This window comes from Elaeis guineensis, chromosome 12 (assembly GCF_000442705.2).
Source record: "Elaeis guineensis isolate ETL-2024a chromosome 12, EG11, whole genome shotgun sequence".
NCBI classification, from domain to species: Eukaryota; Viridiplantae; Streptophyta; class Magnoliopsida; order Arecales; family Arecaceae; genus Elaeis; species Elaeis guineensis.
The window spans coordinates 12,563,969-12,588,301 of NC_026004.2; the positions used below are offsets into that span (position 1 = coordinate 12,563,969).

Genomic DNA, 24,333 nt, shown 5'->3' on the forward strand with positions numbered 1-24,333 from the left:
TCTAATGATTTTTAATGACTCAAGTAACATAAATACTGAGATTGCTTACAAGGAATAAAGCATGTTTCAGGTAGCATCTACAAACAATAACATCTAAAACCTTTGATTCATAAAAGGGAAAAATACTATAATTTGTGACTGCATTATCATAATTCATTTTTTTGCACAGCCAGCATGCCTCATGGCCTGCTTTGTTTAATAGACCAAAAACTTAAAAAAAAAAAAAATTGATCCCCGGATTAATCATCATCTAAATTTCAGCCCTTGTCCACCAAGAGTTTTTATATCTTTGGGTTGATTTCTATCATCTAATATTATTTATGGTAGCTACCGTATCTATACATGTATATGCCATGCGTTAGCTGGCCTGCTTACTTTTCCTGTTGATTACTTGTTTTGGGTCACTAATCTTTCCTTGCCAAAATAGCACAAAATCCTGCGGCGCCCAGTCTGTGGTTTTATCAGTGGACCCCACCTGGACTCCAACGCCACCATCTCCTCAAATCCATATCTAAATTATCCACTATTAGTAAATTAAAAAAAAAAACACAGCATAATAAACCCACATCTATTTTTCCCAGTTTACACTACTATTAAATCAAGGTAAAATGGTACAGGGTCCATCCGTTATGTAACATAATTGCGTGGATTTGGCAATTCTTTATTACAACGTGGAAGAAATTGTTACAGGGGAGCAATTTGGTAAAGTATTTGGGCTTCCTAAGCGTTGATTTTTTTTTTTAATATTTTTGGTTACATCTGAGAGTTGCATCCTCTTAACTTCTTTCCGCAAGCTTCTCTTGCTACGCCCCTGCCCATAATCCCACCTTCACCTAGCCGCCTTTCCGTCTCCACACATCTCCGGTTCTCCGCTTCCTCTTCGCACATCTCCGGTTCTCCGCTTCCCTTCTCTCTCTTTCCTTTTTCTTTTGAAGAGATAAAAGTCTCGTCTTTGGCTCACGTGAACCATGGGAGGCCGCGACGACCCCGATCGCCGACTCTAATCCTGGAGAAAGGAGGGATCTTGGGAGCAAAAGGGACCGAGGGATCGCTTTCATTATTTCCTCGCCGGGTTCTCTTCTCCTTTTCTTGCCCTTTTGTTGGTGGTTTCGTGGATGGTGGCGATGGAGGAAAACATGGAGAACTGCGGCAGTCGGGCGGCAGACGCGTCCCCGGCGGCACAGCCGCGACCGCAGCAGAAGCAGCGGCACAAGCTGGACGTCTACAACGAAGTGCTCCGCCGCCTCAGGGAGGCCGGGCGGCCTGAGGCGCTGTCGCCATCCTTTGAGGACGAGCTCTGGGCCCACTTCAATCGCCTTCCGGCACGGTAGATTTGTCTTTTATTTATACTTTTGTCGATTCGAATGTTTTCCTTTGGACTCAGGATTGGAAATCGCCTTCCGCGTGATTACCTGGAGATCTTGCTCGTCCTTGATCTGCGCTCAATGAGTTTGATTTTTTTTTTCGTTCTTTTTGTTCAAATAAACCATGCATTGTTGGTGTTTATAGAAGCTCCGCCATTAATTTAACCGTTTCGGTCGCTGGGTTTTCGGATTTCCTATACTGGAACTATTTCCACCCTGTTGTCAGTATAGTGATCCAGTTTTATGTTTCTATTTGTATTTTTTTTTTTCTCTTTTTTGTACCCCAATTGTTTGTGATTTTTACTGCGTTTTTTCCTCCAGCTATGCGATCGATGTGAATGTGGAGAGGGCAGAAGATGTTCTCACGCATAAGAAATTGTTGGAGCAGGCACGTGATCCTGCCCATAGGCCCGCCTTTGCAGTCCGATTAGTTCAGGTATAGGTCCAGCCAGCTCACCTTTTGTTGTCTGTCAAAATTTCTCCAATTGTTCAGCATGGGTTAATCCAATTATTGATGGTCATTTCTTGGGCTTTATCACCACTTGTTTTCTTGTATTTGTGCTATGGTATTGGGTGAAACGTTTTTCTTTTCAAGAATTTAACTTCTGTTTCTGTCATTAAATGTTGTAAAACTATTATCTTGGCGTCCTGGTTATACAATTCGATGAATCTAGTCATTGAAGCTTGTTACTGGCATGTGTCAAGTGATAAAAGAACATGAACTTACAATATTTTTTGTTTGAATAATAGAAAATATTTAATCTCTTGTACCAAGAAGAGAATACCAGGTTCCAAAGCGCTGTTTCTGTTCTTGTATTTGTCACTTCAAAGTCTTCCAATTTAGAAATGTCTCGTGCTGCTGTTTGATGATATTGTCTTGAAGCATTTTGAGATAAGAATTATTTCAACTATTTGATGATTGTAGTGATATGACTGCCTTGCTTTTGTTTGGCATTTGGTTTTGGCTACTCTATTCTGTGATGTTTGGGTTACCACGATATGTTGTCGCTCCTTAACTTGCATGTGTGGTTGGTTACCTGATGACATTTTTTTTTCCCATGCAGGTGTCTCCGGTCCTTGATGGCAGGCAAGTTGATTCTTTTGATTCCAACAAACCAGGGGAGGAAGATGCTCAATCTACTTCAAATTACTTAAGTAGGCAAAGGTATAATTACCACTTGTTTCACATTCCATGTTTTTTCCTGTTGTCAAAATTATACTTTCTGTGTGCATCTTCTATGCCTTCTAATGGATGCATTTATTTATTCACAATGAATTTCTTTATATATATATTATACTATTCCCAGCAGTCACCCTCCTCCAGCCTTTGGCTCATCAGCGAATCTAGAGGCACTTGCCCTTGAAGCCAGCAAGCAATATGTTCAAGATGGAGATAGTGCTACAAACACCTTTGCATGCTTTACCAGGTAAATCTTGCCCACTAGTCCTCTTCATGCTAGTGACTTATGTACACATTTTCCTTTGTTTCTGCATCTTGAATCATTTTGATGTTGGAAAACTCAGCAGTAGTTTGAGAATAACTGTAACTTTTAAAACTTGCACTATTATTTGTTCTAATGCTAAAATCATCTTTATATGTTCATGCCTATGTATCATCTTAAATTCTTTGTAAGGCTAGCCAGTTCCTGCATAAACTATGGTAAACATGCCTTTAATCATCTTTTCTTAATATCTTGTCATCTTTGCTTAAATTCTTTTTACTTTCTTTTTCAAATTCACAATTTAAATAAGCAGCTCTTAAATATTTAGTATGTTTTATATGATTTAGATCTCCCTTTATTTAGGAGCAGTCTAGTTTTATGGTGCTCAGAGTTCCAGCAGTTTTGGTGGGTTGGCCTAGTTCCATGGAAGATCTTTTTCTACTGCTTGATCATATTTCTCTCCTTAAAGAAAGAAAAATGTTTGAACTTTCACTCTTTTGGTTAGTTATCTTGGTTTTGCAAATGGAAAAATATCAGCATAGGACTGTAATTAGAACCATTGATTTAATTAAAGCAGTAGTTTTCAATTCTTATATTTGCTGCACTTCTCAAATTGTGCTTCATTTTCACCTCTACATGTATGACAAAAATGCAAGTCTTCCTGCAGAAGTAACGATGCATCTGTTATATCTTGATTGCCCTTTTGTATTGAACAGGATAAAATGAAATTGCTATCAAATTCCTTGTTGTATCTTTTATCTATCCAATATATGTTATAAAGGTTATATAACTTTTTGCTTCAGAGGACTATAGGTTACTCGTAGGCTGCCTTCTATCTGAGTGTCTTCATTTTATGTAGCTCCCTAGCTGACCTTGTTGTGCTAGGGAAGAGATAATAGGATGAACATAAAATATAGGCTAATTTTCAGTTATCCACTTTGCTTGAAAGTATTTGATCTTTGACTTGATACATAATGCCATATTGCCATAATGTCTTTGACCACGCAACTCGTTGCATACTGGGAATCCTTGATCTAATTAAAATTTTTACTGTTGTACTCTGTAAGGTGATCTGTTGGTGGCTGGTCAGGGTTAACCAAAATCATTTCTGGCTGATTGAAATGAGTGATGGAAGTTTATTTGAAGCATAGGACATAAATATGTGCCAGAAATTAAAGATGATAGCTGTTGAACTGTAAAAGCTAAAAGAGTATGGTAGTAATGTGTGCACAAGAGGTTTTGAGAATAAAGTGGCCAGAACCAATTGAGATGGTGTCAGCATGTTTAATTCAAGAAATCTGATGAAGGGACTGCTTAAATTTTGTTGATGGATCAGGAATTTAGGATAGAGGCATGTATAACCAAAATAACTTTGCTAGATCTTGTAGGAAACTAAATCTAGGTCTTCCAAACTAGTATTGGAGGAGGTACTGGATGGTGATTGGTTTGGCATGGTATGGGTTTGTACCATGCCATTTTGGGATGTGTTGACGCAAGGAGAGCCGGAGAGGGAGTGGGGAGGGAGAAGGAGAGAGAGGAAAAGAGAGAGGGAATGGGAAAGAGAGAGAGGGAGAGGGAGAGAGAGGGTGGGGGACAGAGAGGCCGAGAGAGAGAGAGGGCTTGAAACTCGGAGGGAGTGGTGTTTGCGGGTCTCCTGAGCCGAGGGGTGGGGGCCGGTTTTCGAGAGTTCCGAGCGAAGAATCATTGTGAGTGGATTTTAATAACAAAACGGGTCTTGTCTCGATTTAACTGGTTGAACTATGCCGGTCCTCAACAGGCCCAGCTTCATACACCTTGAACCAGCCAGTTCAGCGAACCGTGTTTCAACTAGTATTGCATAAATAATTAATTACTCCCTTATTGTGAAAAAGAATATATTGCCAGTTCCAACTTGATAGGATAAGGGTGTTGATTATTATACCACCAACCGTGTTCCTTGTCTTTGCTATTTTAGTTGTTTTACAATAGATCCATTGGGCTTTCATGCATATGAATGAACTTCTTGTCAGCCTTCATTAGCTTTGCTTTTCTTTGCAGTTTGTTGATTTGTTTCATGAAGTTCTGGAGGTGTTAGTGTTTTGGAGCTCTCACTTCTGCTAAACCCTGCATATGTGCTTTGTTGATTCCATTCGTGATTCTTTTGTCTCCATCAAAACTGTTATACTAGTCTTCCTCGTCATTATTAGATGGATTTATTGTTTGTTCCTTGATCATGGATGAGTTATATACATAGCTCTGTTGTTTACTGATTTTAATCTTCCAAAAATTGTTGTTAGCATATTTGTTATATTATCAGTCCACACCCAGTTCAGCGCCCCCCCAAATGACACACGCACACCCAAAAAAAAAAAAAGGAACCAACCTGTGAGAGTTACAATTTATGCTCTACATGGCTGTGTGATTTTGTCTGCTTTAGTATGTTTGTATATGATTATCAAGTCTATTCATTTAAGTAATTCCCCCCTTCAAAGCAGCTGTTTTTTACCCTGGAGCATCATATCTATTTGTGCTGTGAAATACTGATTCTGTTTGTTCGCTTTCTGATAATCCAGCAGGCCCATGCATGAAATTACCTTTTCAACTGATGACAAGCCAAAGCTTCTCAGTCAGGTAGACCAACTTCTTACCATATTAGGGTTCATTCCTCATCATTTTTTCCAAAATATATTTGGAAATTAAAAAATTGCTTAGTACACTGGGAATTTATTTGTGTCAGGAGGGTGGCTGTTCTACTTTCTGATAAGCTGACATTAATTGAATTTTTGAAATTTTTTTGATTTGTTTTCAAGAGAATAAGTGCGGCCGTTCTTGCTTGTGTGAGATGTATATTGTTGTAGGTGGTTGTTGTTGTTGTTCAAACTCATACTTGCACTAATTATTTGTTAAGTAGATTATAGTTTCTATTCATCAATTTTAATCTGTAAGCTTAGCAAATATTGATCAAGCATGGGCAATTTGACAACATGAAGAGTGAAAGTTATGCAGGACACATGAACAGATATTTTGACATTTTGCAGGAATTCCCTCAACAAGTTCCAATCTGTGAACTAAAATTGCTGATGTATTTGAGAATAAGGAACTATAAAATGATTATGAAGGACAAGTAGAATACACTTTCCCTATTCTCTTTGATCAAAACACACCATGTACTTGTGATATTTATTTGGAAGACATTACCAAGTGCCAAGTGAGTCAATGTGATCTCAGTATCTCACCAATAAAACAAGTGATATCCGCTGAAGAACAATCAGCATTAAAAATTATTCGGTATCTAGATAATGGACAAACCTTTGCTTTTATAAGGTTTATAGGAGTCTTGTTATAAAAATGATGAACAACTGACTTGAATACAACAGTTTTAGTTTTTAGTGATTCATTTTTGTATCCCAATTAAAATCATTATAAATTCTCATTTCTAATATTTTGAAATTATGAGATATGATTTTGTACAAATTATTGTCTGTTTTTGTTGTAGAATAGTATAAAATATCTGAAATCATGGCACTGGAAGTTTCTGTTTTTGGTGGAAGCAGAATTTTCCGTTGGCTAGTATGTGCTTATGCAGGAAATAGTATTAGCCAGTTCTAGAAGAAACGGTTGCAGCATTTTGTTAATAGTTGCTTACTTTATAATCTTGGTCAGTGAAAGTTCCAGTATTCTTACATTTCCAGCTGACTATATTGCTTGGTGAGGTTGGCCTTAACATCCAAGAAGCACATGCATTTTCAACAAATGATGGCTACTCATTAGATGTCTTTGTTGTTGATGGCTGGCATTCTGAGGTATTATTTAAAATCCTAATGCTAAATTTCAGATCTTGATGTGGCAATCTGTATTGTGTGACCTGCTAATTTATTCTCATGCTCGTGTTAATGATAGACCTAACATGCACTATTATTGTTACTTAAAATCCATTATATGAAGGTGCTTTGTTAACAATTCATTGTTCCATAATTATGTGCTATACAATTTTGACCTACTCAATTTCTGCATCAGAGAATAGCATAAGCTGTATCAGCTAGCTATGCATTGAATCTGATGCTTGTGATTTACTTGCTTATCAAAAGTGGTAAGGACATCTAGTGTTAAAAGTTGCTTTATGTTTGAAGAAGAAAATCAAGAAGGAACAACTATTTTCTATCCGATGATGATGATAAAAATATGTTGCCTTTGTTGATTTCTAGTCATATTCAACAAATGCTGTTTGGAGATAAATAAAATGTCTTCGTCATTAATTTAGTTAATGCTAAGTATAGGATATGAAAATTACCTTAACCTCATTCATTTTCATGGATGAATCAGAGTCTATAACTCTGTAAACTGTTTCTGCATGTAAAGACAGTTTTGTAGGTTGTATACAGTGGGAAGAAGTTGTACTTGTTGGAGGCAATGTATATCAGCTCCTTGCATTTAGGTTGGTGGAACTTATTGGAGCTTTCTTGAATGAATATTTAGGCATTATATTTTCCCCCAGAATAAATAAATTCAATTAAATGAGAACTTGACGTTTATTTGATCAAATAACACATTTCCTGATCATCATTCTATAACCCCGAGGAAGAATATAAAAGTTAGAGTAGTGAACTTGGTGAAAGAAGAAAAAAAAAAGAATTGTTTTTAAGAGTCAATGGTGAGGCTATTATGATGTACATCATTTTTGCATAAGATTTTTCATGCAACCTAAGTTTGTTGGCTTAATCTAAAACCAACTCAATTTATGACAAATCTGCTGTTTTGTTCATAAAGTTAGATGTGTGTAGGAATTTCCAATTGTTGAAATCTCTAAATCATAGTTCTAGATTGACAAATGCAAGAAAATTGGCATCCATGATTTCAGACAGCTTTTATCATCAACAAAATCTGGAGCCCATGAATTTTCCAGCATTAACTACATTCTATCAATTATTGGGTCTTAACATTTTCTGCAACCGTGCAAGATGTAATATTTCCTTTCTTGGGTCTAGGTTCATCATGCTTAAATGTTTGATGTTTTTGCACATGACTGCATGAATGCTATACTGTGACACTTGCATATATACTCTGGTTTAGAAGGATTCTTCATCACGCATGTGAACATGTATGGGTTCAGTTGTGTAAGATGTAATATGAGGTTCAGTGGTTATTAATGCCATTCGTTACTTGTTCCTTCTGTCCAAATTATTGGCCTAGCTACCTGGATTTTTTTTTTTTTTGTTTTCTGAAATTACAGAAGGCTTGTGGTACTGGTAACGTTGTTGATGGTTGGGGCAAGGGACTAACATGTCCAATTGGGCCAGGAGTCAGGACTCTGAATATGTGTATACTGGCTGCAGTAAATTTTCGGCATTACCTGTTAACTCATGTGCTGAAGGAGCATATTCTTCTCTTCTCTCCTATCATATTTTTAAAGACTGTAGCGGCAAATGGGGGGCCAAGGGAATGATAGTGCCTAAACAGTTGGTAGGTGTGTTGGTGGTCGCCAAGAGGTCAAGGTGACCAGGAAGTTTCAAAATCTAACAATATAAGGATGCATGTTCAAGCAACAAAATTGGTTGAATGCAAAATATGAACCATGTATTAAAAAGATGTTGTAAGTCAATTGAGCATCAACATATTAACATGCAATACTAATTCATAAATTGATTTGTCCCCCATATTCAAACTTGATGCAAAGTAGGCAGGCATCTAGGTGGCAATTTGGTGGCACTATCTAAGCGGGCACCTGGTTGGCCAAGGCAACAAATTTTTTATTAAAAATAATTGTATTTACATATCCTTAATTTTGGATAAAAGTGGCTTAATCTCCAAATTCTTCAATCCAAAACCAACCCTAATCAAATTACTCTCAAAATGTTAAAGCGTGCTCGTAATAACTTTAATTAGATTTCTTAAAGTATTTGAGATGTACTAGACTTCTATGGAAAATGGTTTACTAACATTGATGGACATTGAGAGAAAATTCCAATTTAATAAAAAATAAATCTAAATATTTCAAATTAATTATTTTTTAGGTCTTTTTAAAGTCAAGTTTTTAATTAAATTATTTGGCAGCCATGTGCATCTGCACATGCATCATAAGTTTATATATATATATATATATATATATGTATGTATGTATGTATGTATGTATGTATATGTATATATATTTGCATATTGAGAGTTATGTGCAGATGCAGATGGTGATGAGGTGTGCCTTTGAAGGATTTCCAGCTAGGAAGCATGGATACTTCAAAATGGCTGCCGTACCCATGTCGGATACGTTTTCGATATGGATATGCCAGGGATACGGTGGGATACGTATCCATCACGTGTCCAGCTCTTTTCCTCTCTTTTCTAATTTTTTCGGTGTCGGATACAGCTAGGTACGGCTGGGATATGGCTGACTTTTAATGTATAGCTGGGTACGGCTGTTTTTCCTCTCTTTTCTAGTTTTTTCGGTGTCGGATATGGCTAGGATACGGCTGGGATATGGCTGACTTTTGATGTATGGCTGGGTATGGCTGTTTTCTCTTTTTTTTCTAGTTTTTATGTTAATCTTTTAGGATTTTTGCTTGTAATAACTATATATTAATGATTCTTACTTTTCAAATATATGTGCTCTTGAGTTATGATTTGTGTTTATATGTTAAATTTTTCTTGAATATTTATGCTTCTATATTAATATTATATCATTTATATATTTTTTAATATACCATATCCAGCCGTATCGTATCCTATATTTTTAAGAATTTTTTGTATCTCCATATCCGTATCGTACCATATCCGTATCCCGTATCATATCTGTGCTTCCTGGCTTTCTAGATGAGACATTCTGAGATTGCCTGATTTTACGAATCATGGCCAATATTCCATTCATGAAAATAACATGTGCATGCACTATACTCTCTCAGCCTTCATTCTTTAATCTCTTCAAACTTTATAGTATGACACATTCTTTAGTAATTAATCCATTGTAATGGCATCCTTTTATAGGCTAAGTCATGAAGTTCTTTTTTATGATATTTTAGCTATGCCAGCTGTTGAAGCATTTTTTTTTTTTTTTTTTTGGAATATTTCTAGAAGAGTGTGTACTAGAATGGTTGCAAGTTATCTGCTTATCATTATGACCTGTTATTCTAATAGTTTGATACAGTCAATGGGGGACAGTTCTTATATTTTGTCAAATTCCAGCAATAAAGAATTCTTACTTATTCATTGGAAATATTTAGGAAACAGAGCAGCTTAGGGATGCATTACGGAAGGAGATTCATAAGATCGAGGTAATTCTCCTTTTTATCTTTTTACCCAACCAAATGCCTTGCTGATCAACTATTGTTTCTTTTTGTGCCAATCAGTTTATCATAGTAATGGAGTCGAATAAAAAATTATGCATTTTAATATTCGTCTCCTTACTTCTGCTGCAGCCTTTTTTTTTTTAATTTAAAAAAAAAAATTGTTGTTATTAGTGAGAAAAATACCGATCATCAATGTATAACATCAGAGACTTTTTTTTTTTTTTTTGAAAGAGGTAAGATTTATCTCCAATGCACCTGTAAGGATTGCATAAACATGTACAATTGATCTTAAAATGTCATCTTTTTTGCCTTAATATTTTTAGGTAATTAAATTAGTGAAAAATTGAGTATAATAAGTCACATCTATATGGAAACTTTGAACCCACATAAGGGACGTTATTGCTGAATTAGTTCAATAAAATCATCATGATTTGAAAACAATTCTCACATTTTTAGTCTTGTTATGTATTATTATTATCATTATTGAGTTGATATAGTATATAATTTAGAGGAAAATGGTGGATTTGATGAGTGATGAGTATGTCAAAGGCAGTACAAGTGTTGCATCATTAGAAGGTGAAGTGCTAGAAATTGATGAAGACAAGGCCATGCACAGTGGAAACTCAAGGAGAGTTTCATGAAGAAGGGAAGAGGCTCACATTTATGCAGGCTCAGCTATGGTGAGGGGAATGTAAGTTAAATCAACACCATGAGGTGGAGCGCATTGCAGTGACGTTTTGATAGTGAATGATGGAATATGGCCCTTAAAATGGATTTATTGGAAAAGAAGGATTCTGAATGTCAGTTCTGAATATATGAAGGAAGAATGTTAACAAGTCGAAATGGTTGAAATGGAAAGTTCCAACTTATTGTAAATCTATGAGCAACTCTTTTGTGAGTTCTATTTGTAAGCAAAACTTGCATTGATTTCAGCTGAAGTTTTAAACCAAGATTTATCTGATACTTGTCTAACTTCTTATCATGTATTAGATCAACTGATTATTTTTTTAGTGAAAAAGTTTGAACTGAAATTCTGAACCATGCTTATCCAGAGTTCTCTAATGATATTCTCACAATATTAATTGCATCTTTCTTGTGGGAACCATTCTCGACTGGATCAAAGAAAGTTCCCATTAAATTAACTTATACATGCACATGAGGTCACGATACTTTAATTTTTTCATAATCTTTTGTTCAGGGAATCCTCTACAATGCATTTAAAAATGTAGTTTTTGTTCATTTTTCTTTATTATCATAAAAAAATAGTAACTTAAACTCACCTGGAGGCCTTGATTTTCTTTGATGTTTACTAAGCAGTTGTTCATCCTGTCTTTACTATATGTCTGCATATCTAAGTATGTAATTTTGAATAAAGAAAACATAAAAAAATAAATTACAAGAATTAATAATTTTGTCCTTCCAGCTGAAAGGTGTTGATGTCTACACTTAATGGCAATCTTGTGTAGAAATTGATCAGTATCTGGAATAATAGTGTGGTAAAACAACTTGGTGTGGTTTGAGGAGTGGATGGCAAATTTATGATTTTGCTCTGACTTGTAGCTAACAAGATTTTGGTACATAAAGTAGCCCTAGTGTTATGCTATTTTGCTCTCTATAATAATGAGAAACTGTGCCTTTTTGTTTATTCTGTGTGGCCAGCTGATATTAGTTCATCAAGTTAATTCAAAATGGATAGGTGATTGTAAATCCTAGAATTGGATTTTTTTTTTATGCCAAATGGTTATAATGGAAGTAAGTAGACCAATGATTTAAAAGGTGTTCATAAGGCTTTTTCTCCTGCTATATAGTATGAGAACTCATTTTATTCTTATTTATGTCACTTGATATATCCAAAATCCTTGAAATATTGTTTATGTGATCCTTTGGTTATCATTTCTTTGAACATTAGGTATGCTCGAATATCTGTATAACATATGAAATTTTATACAGAAGCAAGTATTGTCAAAGACTCAATCATGGTCTCCTATACTGGAAAATGCACAAACTGTGGAGGTGTCTCTACCTGACCATGTCCAAATACCTATGGATGGGACTGATGTATGGGAAATTGATTTCAGACTGCTGAAGTTTGGAAATAAAGTGGCATCTGGATCATATGGCGATCTGTAAGTATACCAATTGACTAACATGGAAGACTCTTCTCTATGGTTCTTTTCCTAATTCCTTGTTTTCTTCCAGTTACCGGGGAACATACTGTAGTCAGGATGTTGCTATTAAAGTACTCAAGCCCGAGCGCACAAATGCAGATATGCTGAGAGAATTTGCACAGGAAGTCTATATTATGAGGTTTGTCAGAAGAAAACTACTTTCGTTCAGCTGTAGTATGGATCATTTGCCACCTACCACTTTTTGGATAATGGAATGAGTAGCTGTTGCTATTGGCTGGATGCTGATTTATATTATGGTACTTTAGTCATGTTCTACATACAAAGTAAACAAAATTTTCACATATCTTGTGTTTTGTGCTGCTATATTTTAAATTTACCTTCCATAATATGGTCATGTTTTGGTAGCAAATTGCTTGGTAATTACTGCTACTACAGGATGAGATTTTAACTCTTGAATGTCGTCAGAAATTTTTGTGACAACTACCATGACATGCAAGGCACTTGTATATTTGTTCTTTCCATCACGTCATGATGTCTCCTCTATACCCTTAAATTAGCTTTCATGCAGATTGTGTAGAAGTATGTGTCAACCTTTGATAACCGCCTTATGTTCAAGGGCATCAATGAGGCTTCTAAATTATTGGAAACAAGGAACTCACAGAGATTGTGCATTAATTTACACTATTATTGCCAATTCCTCATGCGTTTGTCCTTTTGTGCCTGCTTGTACATTTTTGTACTCAGTCAAAAACAAGGCTCTTATTGCTGACTTCTCACTGATTAAACTCTTGTTTCAATAAATCTTAAAAGAAATATGGATGGTATTTGTATGGAATGGTTTTAAAAAAAGTATAGGTTTGAGTAAATGTCCAAAGTGGAGATAATGAAAGAACAGATGCCACGGAACCATGAGGGAAGAGGATATGGTGTCTTGTGCTAGCATATAAGTTGCGTCTGCTTTGTAGCATTTAGCTGGGGGATTTAGGTCATTGCAGTCTTCTTCTTCTTCTCTTATTTTTTGAAAAATGCTTTCCAGTATTCAAATTTCTTCTTGATCTGCTTTGATTTTTTTCCACTCTTTCTGCTCTTGTTTTTGCAGAAAAGTTCGCCACAAGAATATTGTGCAGTTTATTGGTGCATGTACCAGGCCTCCTAGCCTATGTATTGTTACAGGTACAATTACTTTAGGAACTTTGGGTATGGATGGTAAAATTGGTTCTCTGTAGTTTGCCATGCGTGAAATATAATGTGGGTTGCTGGTGCTGAGGATATTTGCCTCGTTTTATGTACTGTTCTCAGAGTTTATGTCAGGTGGAAGTGTATATGACTTTCTTCATAAACAGAAGGGTGTTTTTAAGCTTCCGGCATTGCTCAGAGTAGCAATTGATATATCCAAGGGAATGGACTACTTGCACCAAAATAATATTATCCATAGGGATCTAAAAGCTGCCAATCTTCTGATGGATGAAAATGAGGCAAGTTATTCTGATACCTACCGTTGTTACTAGAGATATGCTGTTTGTGTACTTGGTGCTACATAGATATTGTGACAGCCTAGGACCTGATCCCAAAAAATTAGCTAGAAGATGTTATTTGGATTCTATGACCCTATATAAGTATTCAAGAACTACCCAATGAATAGTTGATGTGGGACAAAACATATTTCCAAATGGATTTTCACATGCTCCCCCTGTTTAAGCCCCAACATCCTTGCGAGGCTAAGGGTCCAAATTCATTTAAATCCAATCACAAATACCATATATTCAATCACAAATACCATGATCAGCTTGTGGCTAACCTAAATGGACCCATGTTGTAGTATCTCCTAGTCCACATGGGATATGGATTGGTCCGCTCTAATATCATTTATAATGACCCAAGATCTCACTCAAAAAGGCTAGCTGAAAGGTGTTATTTGGGTTCCTTTAGTCTTTTATAAGTATACAAGGTCTACCTGGTGCATAGCTATATAGAACTAAAGATACACCTACACAGATCCTCACATATATAGTCCACTTCTTAGTCAACCATTGTTGCAGTGTGGTTAATTGAGGCTGAATGTGTTATAGGTTCTTCTTTAAAGCTTTTCTGCTATCTTCCTAATTTAATAAGAAGTAAATAAGAAGTTAAAGGAAGGCTTGGAGTTGAACATATATTAGAGGAGGTTCTTTAGAGTAGGTTTTGTGTGTGACCGTGTCTATATAGATCAAAAACTGGGATTGTTCTGATGAAGGTCTAAGAAGGCGTCCATATAAAGCAAAGGTGAACAACACATATGGGTAAAAAGGGCAGAAAGGGGGAGCATTGAGGTCTAAGACAACTTTGTTTGAGTTGATGCATTTTGATGATGTTTTCTTTGAATGAGAAGTTAGCCCTTGATTCAAACGAGATAGACGGATCCTGAGATTGCCCTTTGTAGGTCTACTGCCATTGCTATTAACAATGGCTATGCAACAAGGAGGACAAGGTAGTGCTAGTTGCAGAAGTGCTATAAGATTGGTCGGAGGGTTATGGCTTGAGTTGAGGATTAAGAATGACAACGTCAAGTGCAACTGTAGGCAGAATATGTTTTGATCCCAAGCAAACAGTTTTCAATACCTCAGTTTTTGATCCCAAGCAAACAGTTTTCAATACCTCAGTTTTTTAAATACGATATAATGAAAACAAGAATATCTCGAATAGTATTATGTTAGGGTGGTTGAATGAAGTTGCCTACTAATGGAGATGTCTTAGGACTTTATGCAATAATAGGATGTGAAAAAGGCATAATAAGATTTTGACATAGACATATAATACTGACTTTATTAATGGGTACAAACCAATTTTGTTTGTATACCTTAGTCTTCAGATAATCCTATTTTGAAAGCTCATCTTCTGTTGCACTATTATTATTTGTTATTATTATTCAGATTCTAGCCGTTCCTTTTCTTGTGTCCATTTATGTTGATTCAGTTCTTTTTTACACTTGAGTCATCATTGCACAGGTTGTCAAGGTTGCAGATTTTGGTGTTGCTCGTGTTAAATCTCAATCTGGAGTTATGACTGCTGAAACAGGAACATATCGTTGGATGGCACCTGAGGTTTGTTTTTTCCTAGACATCAGTTTTTACTTTGTAATGTTTAGCTGTAACATCTTTCAGATACCTAGTTGATAAGAAAATGTATGCATGATATATCTGAAGTTAATGAAGTAATTTGGAATGAAATATGGCAAAACAACAAACAGACCGATATGAAACAAAATCTAAAATGCAACTTGGTGGTCTCTATAATTTGGGACACTGTCAATTGCATGTCATTATGTGGACAAGGTAGAGTACATAATGTCATACACTTACTTTAATGGCTGATGGTATGTGCATGTCCCATGATTACCAACAGGCTCATAAGTCGAGATAAAGCACTGAAATTGGTGCAGAAAGGGGCTATAGAACCTAGCAGCTGTAATGTTTTCAAGGAAATCAGCTCATGCCAAAACTAGGAGTCCAGCTAGATTTTGAAATCTGAATTCTACCATATGTGTATGCTTCATAGGTCTGAAGTCTAGGATTAAGTGGCTCACAAGTAGTTATAGCAGTGATTTATACCATGGTCTGACTTAAGGAACCAATTGAAGGGGCTGATGTTAGCTAACAACATAAGAAACATGAAAACTAGCTAACATGATTATTAAACTAGCAGCCAGGAGAGGACTTGCAGCACATCTCCACCAATCATAGGATAATATGAAACTATGAATTTTCTTCATGGTTTGCTACTGCATTATTCATGACTGCATTGAATTAGTTCATGTGGTTTTAAAACAAAATTGTTCCTCTCATGTTTTCCTGCATTTATTATTTAATTGGTAAGAATCTGCACTGGGCTTCGTGATAGACTTTTGGATACTTGCTGTTATCTTGTGAAATTCTGTCCACCACCCTCGATGGAGAAAAAATGCACCACTTCACCGGATTGGGCCACATAGTGCAATTAATAAGGGGATAGGCATTTAATGCAGCTGAGCTTTTTTTCTCAAATTTTTTTTGACCAAAATATCCTCTCATTTTACTCTATTTTGCTCATACATGGTCTGGATGTCATAAATTGTAACAAGATGTCATAATAATGGTACGACATTCTATTGCATCCTATAAACAATTATTGGAATGTCATAAAAAATAACAGGACGTCATTATAATGGTATGACATTCTGTTGCATCCTATAAACAATTATTGAGATGTCATAAAAAATAATAGGACATCATGATAATGGTATAACATCCTGTTGCATCCTATGACATCCTATAAATAATTATCAGGATATCATAAAAAATAATAGGACGTCATAATAATGGTATGACATCCTATTGTATCCCATGACATCTTGTTACATACTATAAACAATTATCGGGATGTCATAAAAAAATAACAGGGTGTCATAGTAATTGTATGACATCCTATTGCATCCCATGACATCTTGTTGCATCCTATAAATAATTATCGGAATGTCATAAAAATTAACGGGACATAATAATGGTATGACATCCTGTTGTATCCTATGAGAAAGCAACATGACGTCATAACATTATCTGGGATGTCATGGCATTCAATAGGAAAGGGCATTTTAGTTAGAAAAAAATTTGAGAAAAAAAGCTGAGCTGTATTAAATGTCTACTCTCTTATTAGTTGCGCTACATGGCCCAATCCGGTGAAGCGGTGCATTTTTTTCTCCACTAGATGCGGTGGACAAAGACTTACTCTTGTTATCTTTGGAGTAATGATGCCAGTCATTGGGCCATGGTTATTATCATGATCATGCTCTACGACTCACTTGATAGTGTAATCAATACATAGACAATGTTAATTGGTTCTTTGCTGTCCAGGAAGATGATTGTCTTCTTAGCTAATTTTTTGATATATTCACTTTCACTCTGATTTGAAGAAATGGTGCTTCCTGTTTTCAATTTTTGATTTCTTTTGGCACATTATTCATGGTTATCATAGGAACTGCCAATCTGACGCTGCCATCACTCTCAGTCATTTGATTTATGATTTGTGAATGCAAGTTATGTCGTCGTCAGTTTGAATATTTGAACTACTTGGTGCTTGTGCAGCCTCCATGAAGATCAACCTAGCTTTGTTACCAATATTGCTTTAGGAAGAGGCCTCACTTGAGCCTTGTAAAATGTTTTTTTTTTTTCCTTCATTCATATCAGCTGGGGGACCATACATCTGCGGGATAGGTGGTCATCTGGATCCGTGGTTGATTGGATTTGCTGGCAATGTCAGCCATGACATTGGCTACCTGATTTCCTCAGTATTTTAGAGGCTTTGAAGTTAGGGCATGACCTCCTCACTCTGATGAGATTGATGGTTGATTGGGGAGACCTCACTTGGTCCAAGTTACCCCCATGAGTCTCCATTTACCCATATGTTGGTTGTTCTCAGTCGCTCCATTGCAAAGTTTGCACCTTCCCAGGTTGTGTCAGAGAGGTAAAGGTGGTCTAGTGGTGAATAGACCATGCACCAAGCAGTGCGCCTTTCATGTTCCAAATGATAAACTCCAGCTTCGGCACGATGTGCCTTGACTGCCCTGTTGAAATTTTTGTTTACTTGGCCAGGTTGTGGGGAAGCCCATGGGATGAGAGGAATTTGGATGATGTCCAGTGGAAGGCACTTGCCAGATGCCATTGCTTTAGGGAATTGTTGAGGTTGAGGCAACTGAGGTTTTCGTGATATAGATCAATTGTGGTCCTAAGTACCCACCTGGAAGGACGATTTCACTAGGAAGATCTCCTGATATTGAGCTTTCTAAGTCTGCCAGAGGTGGGCCGCTATTGACTGCAGCTGCATATTATTTGAGTCCATTGGCCCGTTATAGATAGGTCCATATGATGGACCACTTGGAGCCCACATGGTATTGTCTTAGCCTTAAGTGGTCAAGGGTTTGGTTTACAACTTGGCTAACCTTAGTGACCTGGGTCAAGAGAAGACGGAGTGGCCCAGGACCACAACCTTTCAGTTGTCTGCTAGTTGAAGAAATGAATCATATGTTAAGGTTAGGGTTTCAGTTTGTTATGAGGGTTTCCAAATCCTATATATGGGTTGAATGTCTGGCAGTAGATTTTGAGGCAGTAACTATGAGATCAATGTCAAAATCGGCTACATATAATGAGATTGTTGGTGGTGAGATAGTATCTTTGGAAATTAGGACAATTCCTCTGTTGATTTTGTGATTACAGTTGCCACTACATGGGGAGTTTGCAATGTTTTGGAGGATAAGCATGGGGAAGGCCATAGTGACTGTCAGCAACTATGTGTACTCTTGAGTATAAATTAAGATGGCGACAACGCTAACTGGAGTCTAAGCTAGGACTAGGAGCTTTGCTGGTATCTTGTAACAAAATTTTGCTCTATTGATTTTGCATATATGAAACAATGAAGATGTTCTCTGTCGTATATGGAGACCCTGAAGAATGTTTCATGATTCAAGCTAGTGACAGATTTTTGGTAGGAATTATGCTTCTACTATAAATGCTACTTAATTTCTGCTTCTGGAAGTATAAAAGATCATAATAAACTAGTGCTGAGATCCTCATAGGTGCTAATGTAATTTGACTTATTTGTGTTTTTGACTTTCTTTAGCAAGTCAAAGTGGACTTTTCCCTCAATTATTATGCAATTCGATATTTGATTTACTCCATCCAATAGTCCTATAAATACTAGGCTTTCCTGTCCCAGAAAGTTTCTAAGAAGAATAGTTTTTGCATTGTAGGTCATAGAACATAAGCCCTATGATCACAAGGCTGATGTTTTTAGCTTCGGAATTGTGCTTTGGGAGCTGCTCACAGGAAAGGTAATATCAGCTTATGGCATTATTTCAGAGTGTTTATAAGAAGCATACCTTTTCAATTTTTCTTTTTTTTTTTTAAATAAATTTTAGAAAAGTTTTTTCAATCAAGTTGTTGATTCATGTTTATTTATTGCTGTCTTAGATTCCATATGAATACCTTACACCATTACAGGCAGCAGTAGCTGTGGTTCAAAAGGTAAGCATCATATCACCCTCACCATTATGCAAACTGCAAATATGAACTATAACCATCATATGCAAATTATCTTACTATAGTTTTAAAATCTACAAGTCTGGTAAACATAACAGATAGTTGAAATAAAGTTAAATGCAATGATCCCTCACCTCCACACTTAAAGGCTTGACTTGCTATATCAACATTACCGCAGAGCATGTGGACCTTGCCCTGCTGGATTTGGATTGTTTGGTCAGTTACTAAATAGTTGCATTCAAAATTTTCAAGGTTTACATAGAACAAAAAAGAGCATAGATATTTGTGGCCTCTTGAACAATTAAATGATTTGATTTTCTTTTGAGTTTTGACTGTTGCATTGGTGAGCTAAAAAAAAAAGGGGTTGCAAAAATTTTGGCCAAAAATATATATATATTTTTTATCTATGCATTCTTATTTTTTTTTGCTTGAGGGGTTTATCGTTTATTTCTGCACATATCTTCATTTGCTTATTCTGCAAATTTTCTGAATACCATTTAACTAATCACTTCCATGGGCAGAGCTAGGATTATTCTCAAGGATGTGACCATATACGATTATTAAGAATAAAAAGATTATCTTGCTAAATAAAACACTGCCTATGTGCTTTACCATGTATACCTTGTCTTTTTTATATAAATTATTTTCCTTTTAATGGTTTAACAAGAGGCATATGGGGTAAATATAACCTAAAACCATCATAGATTGTAACACTGATCAATATATAATTAACCTGCAAATCAGTTCAAATTTGATTAAAATATAAAAATTTGAAAGTATGAAAATTATAAATTTATTTATCATATTAGAGCTGAAAGAAAACTTAAGTTATTCTACTATAAATTCAATTCTCCATTATATATGAAACCATACTTAATGGAATAGTTTCTAAACATGCTTGATCTGGACCATCAATTTACTTCAACAATTGGTGATCTTTTTGAATTGAATGGTGAATATTCAATTTAATCTTTGGCTTAAAATGTAGCCAAAGCATAATTGACTTTAAAAAAGAAATAAAAAGTTAAAAAAAGGAGATCTCATTGCAGAGAGAGGGAGGGGGGGGGGAGGGGCGCCGGGGGGTGGTGGGGGAGAGTTAAGGAGGGGATATGGGATTTTCTGGAAAGGAAAAAAAGATCATACTTGGCACCTGGAGGCTCCTTTTATAGTAATGCCTCTTGATTTCTTACTGAAATGAGATAATGTGATTAGTTGGATTACTTTATTCATTAGGCTATAATTTAAATTTGTAAAAGAATGCTTTACATGAAATTGTATACTACTTTAAATTTGAAATGTAAAGAAGATTTAGAAACTATTTATCTTGCATGCAAGTCCTCCTGTCAGGGTCCATGCAACTGATATTAGGTGCACCATAAACAGGCCCCCAACTTAAGGTTTCGAGTTTTTGTGGAGCCATAAGAGGCACTACCTACCCTGAACTTGCAGATTTGTATTTCTTGCACCACACATTAACAATCATTTAACCAGACAAGCTGAATATAGAATCAAATATGTATATGTGTGTGTGTATGTATATGTATATATGTATATATGTGTGTATATATGTATATATCTATGTATATATATGTATATATATATGTACACACACACACACATGCATATTTCAACTGATGATAGATTATTGTTTGTATACTGTGAATTTCAGAATAGAGCAGCTTCTATGTTCAGTATGCCTAAATTATATTTGCTTAGGAAAGGATAAGACATGCATGTATGAGCATTCTATCATGCCTCCGCCTGTCTTCATGCGTGCATTCCTCGATGAAAGGCTATGGCCTTCTGATGGACTACATATGACTATGTCTTTCAGAATCTTTATGTTTCTCAAAGTTAATCATGATATACCATTAAGTTTTGTAGCATCAAAGCTTTGTTACTTTTCACGTGTTTCCTCTTCACTGCTGCCTGAGCATCATTACAAAGATGGTGGCCTTCTCTACTCTTTGCAGGGCCTGAGACCTACAATACCAAAACATACTCATCCTAAGGTTGCTGGACTGCTCGAGAAATGCTGGCAGCAAGACCCGGCTCAAAGGCCAGACTTTTCAGAAATACTGGAGAAACTCCAGCTTATAGCCAAGGAGGTTCAGTAAAGAACACTTTATTTTCCTTTCAATTGGTTAAGAGGGCCTATGGAATTTTCTTATGGATTATTTTAAGCAGGTCGGTGATGAACATGAGGACCGTCGCAAGGAAAAGTCATCAGGTGGGTTTCTCTCAGTTCTCAGGCGGGGCCACTGAGGGAAAAGAGCTGTTCATGAATTACTTTATGGTCTCATCATGGGTAGTTTATGGTCCGTCGCTGGATGGTTCCTTACCTGTACAGTATTTGATTTGATTACTTGGTTCTTTGTTCCTTATTTTTGTGTTTTAATTCTTTTGCCATCTAACTGATGTCTCGTCTATGTTTCAACAAATTGGAAATATAATGTCATGTGGGCAAGAGATTAGGTCAAAGTGCAGGAGTCAGTATCCTTTTTTTCCCTTAATGGTGAAGTTAATTTGTGGATGTTGCTGTGCTTCTATAACCCGTTTCGGTCTGGCATCTCTATGAGTGGATCTGAAACTTTTATTGTTCATTTTTATGAAATGAAGTATCTTACAAAATTTTGAGATTTACAATTTCTCACAAGGACTGCGGTCTGGTGCATGGACTGTGGTTTAGAGTATGGATAGAAACCAAGATGATTTCAAAACGTTTTTCTGATTCCTGTGATGTGTCCTGAGATTTAAGACTATAACTAGATTATAACTAGATTACAACCCATGGGATGTAGGCTCAAAGAGATTCGGGATATCTCAAAATCTCGAGAGACCAACTTTCACCGTCATAGCTCGCACAAAGTTTTATATCTTTCAGTTAAAAATTTAATCGGAATCTAAGAAATCCTTTCCACCGATTTGTGAAAAAAATAATGAATTAAAAAAAGAAAAGAAAAGAAAGATCATGAAAAGGTCTTATTCTTAATTTTTTAAATTTTTCCTCTGTTTTTGTAGATTTTTTCTATGTTTTCTCCCATTTTTCCTTTAATTTTTTTCCATCCTCAGGTGCCCTAGCCAGTTGGGACTCCTTGAGCCACATAGACCACGCTTCCCTCAGCGGCCCCCTCCCTCCCCTCTGTCTCGAAACCCATTCTTTTTTCTATCAAAAAAAATCCATCCCCTCTTCTAAAACAAAAGAGCCTGAAGGAACATCTTCCCCCTCGATTTTCCTTCTCTCCATCTCTCTCTTAAAATCTCATCTTCTCTTTCAAAATAAAGAAAGTCCCAAAGAAACCACCTTTCCATTTGAAACTCTCCGCTTGTCATTTTATTTTCTTTCTGCTGCTGCTGTATCTATATTATATCTCTCGCACTCTCTCGACGTCACTTGATCATGATCCAACTAAGAATTGCACTGGAGAGGACTTTCTTATCCTTAAATTCTTTTCATTTTTTATTTATTTTCATTGATTTTTCCTATGTTTCTCCTCTTTTTCTCTATTTTTTCAATTCTCAAGAGTCCCAACTGGGTGGGAGGTTTGGAGCAGCTGAATAATGAAAGCTTAGAGACCCATGTGATATTTTTTTTTTTTGAAGAGGTGCGGTCCCCATCCACTGCCATCACCTCCTCTGATGGAGTCATTGGAAGCCCCATCTCCCTATTCACCGCCTCTTCCATGATGAAGAAGTTCAATTCTCAGTCACTCGTCGCCACTGCTGTTGAGAGGGAGAAGAATGGCCTCCATCATCATAGCGCCCACTTTGAACCTGCGGCAGCGATCGCCAAAGCTGCCCAACTTGCCGAGGAGGAGGACCCCATGCTCGTAGATCGGGAGGATCTCAAGGCCGGTGCATCCACTGGCATCACCTTCTCCGACGTCAATGCTACTATGCGGTAACCTTCACTTTTTCGAAAATTTCATGCATCGAACGGAGGTCCTGCCAACATAGAGGCCTCTATTTTAATATATATATATACATACATATATATATATATATATATATATATATATATATATATATATACATACATATATATATATATATATATATATATATATATATATATACATACATATATACATATATATATATATATACATATATACATACATATATACATATATATATATATATATACATATATACATACATATATATATATATATATATATATATATATATATATATTAGTTTAGATTCTACGGCAACTGCATCCACTTTCGAAGCCTGAGGCTGAAAATGTATCCAATATGGACCCGTTCAGTAATATCTACATTCTTGTTCATTTATACATGAGCAATATAAATATAGATATGAATATCAGGCAGTTACAAAATTTTATATTGATATATTTTTTTAAATGGATTCAGATGGATATAGGATACTAAAACTATAGATATGAATATAATGGATGTAAATATACATAAACGTTATATATTTAAACTTTGTAATCATAGAAGTTAAGGATTTCAATAGAAAGTAAAAAGATAGAAATATGTTGATACCATCATTTATTTGTCATAAAAAATATATACAATTAAATATGGTTACCAATAAAAATGGATGTTCCAATGAGAAATTATAATTATTATGTTTGCTTTTCTAAGATTGATATGGATATGAACTAACATGTAAATTTTTATCCTTATTTGGATAGATTCGAATATGGGAACATATTTTGATGAATATATCCACTTTCATTTTCTAAGTGCTTTTTTTAAAAAAAAAAAAAAAACTCAGGAATGCTCTTATCATGCAAAGTTTGGCGGTGTAATTTTTTCCCTATGATCCGATTCTTCTAAGTTGAAACAATTGTACATAATTTGCTTTAATCTAGAAACTTACGAAGGAAATGAATCTATCAATTATTGGTTACAAACTTGACAAAACAAAATTTACATAGAAATTATGTTGAGACATGGCCTTTTGGGTTTGTTATGCATGTGGTTAAACTTTGGTGGGCTGCACTTAGGAATGGCAATTAGTAGGGTTTGGGTCGGATATTGAACTATCCATCCTCAAATCCGAACTTAATACCTTATACCTAAATCCTATCCGATATCCGATCGGATAAGAAAAGAGATACACAT

At 35.8% G+C, this 24,333-nt stretch overlaps 1 protein-coding gene across 4 annotated transcripts; it reads left to right on the forward strand.

The window, feature by feature from the left end:
* Positions 1-759: 759 nt before the first annotated feature.
* On the forward strand, positions 760-21,803 carry LOC105055153 (serine/threonine-protein kinase STY46). Of its 4 annotated transcripts, none has more exons than XM_010936894.4 (16): positions 760-1,327; positions 1,686-1,800; positions 2,429-2,529; positions 2,672-2,791; positions 5,362-5,416; positions 6,478-6,588; positions 9,994-10,044; positions 12,010-12,185; positions 12,259-12,366; positions 13,288-13,361; positions 13,488-13,663; positions 15,173-15,268; positions 18,946-19,026; positions 19,166-19,219; positions 21,208-21,342; positions 21,422-21,803. In XM_010936894.4, the coding sequence occupies exons 1-16, from the start codon at positions 1,116-1,118 to the stop codon at positions 21,497-21,499; spliced, it is 1,743 nt and encodes a 580-aa protein (XP_010935196.2). In that variant the 5' UTR covers positions 760-1,115; the 3' UTR covers positions 21,500-21,803. The 4 variants fall into 4 exon arrangements, with proteins under 4 accessions (XP_010935196.2, XP_010935194.2, XP_010935195.2 ...); XM_010936892.4 differs by having other exon boundaries at positions 761-1,327; positions 5,359-5,416; XM_010936893.4 differs by having other exon boundaries at positions 762-1,327; positions 2,675-2,791; positions 5,359-5,416.
* Positions 21,804-24,333: the final 2,530 nt, after the last annotated feature.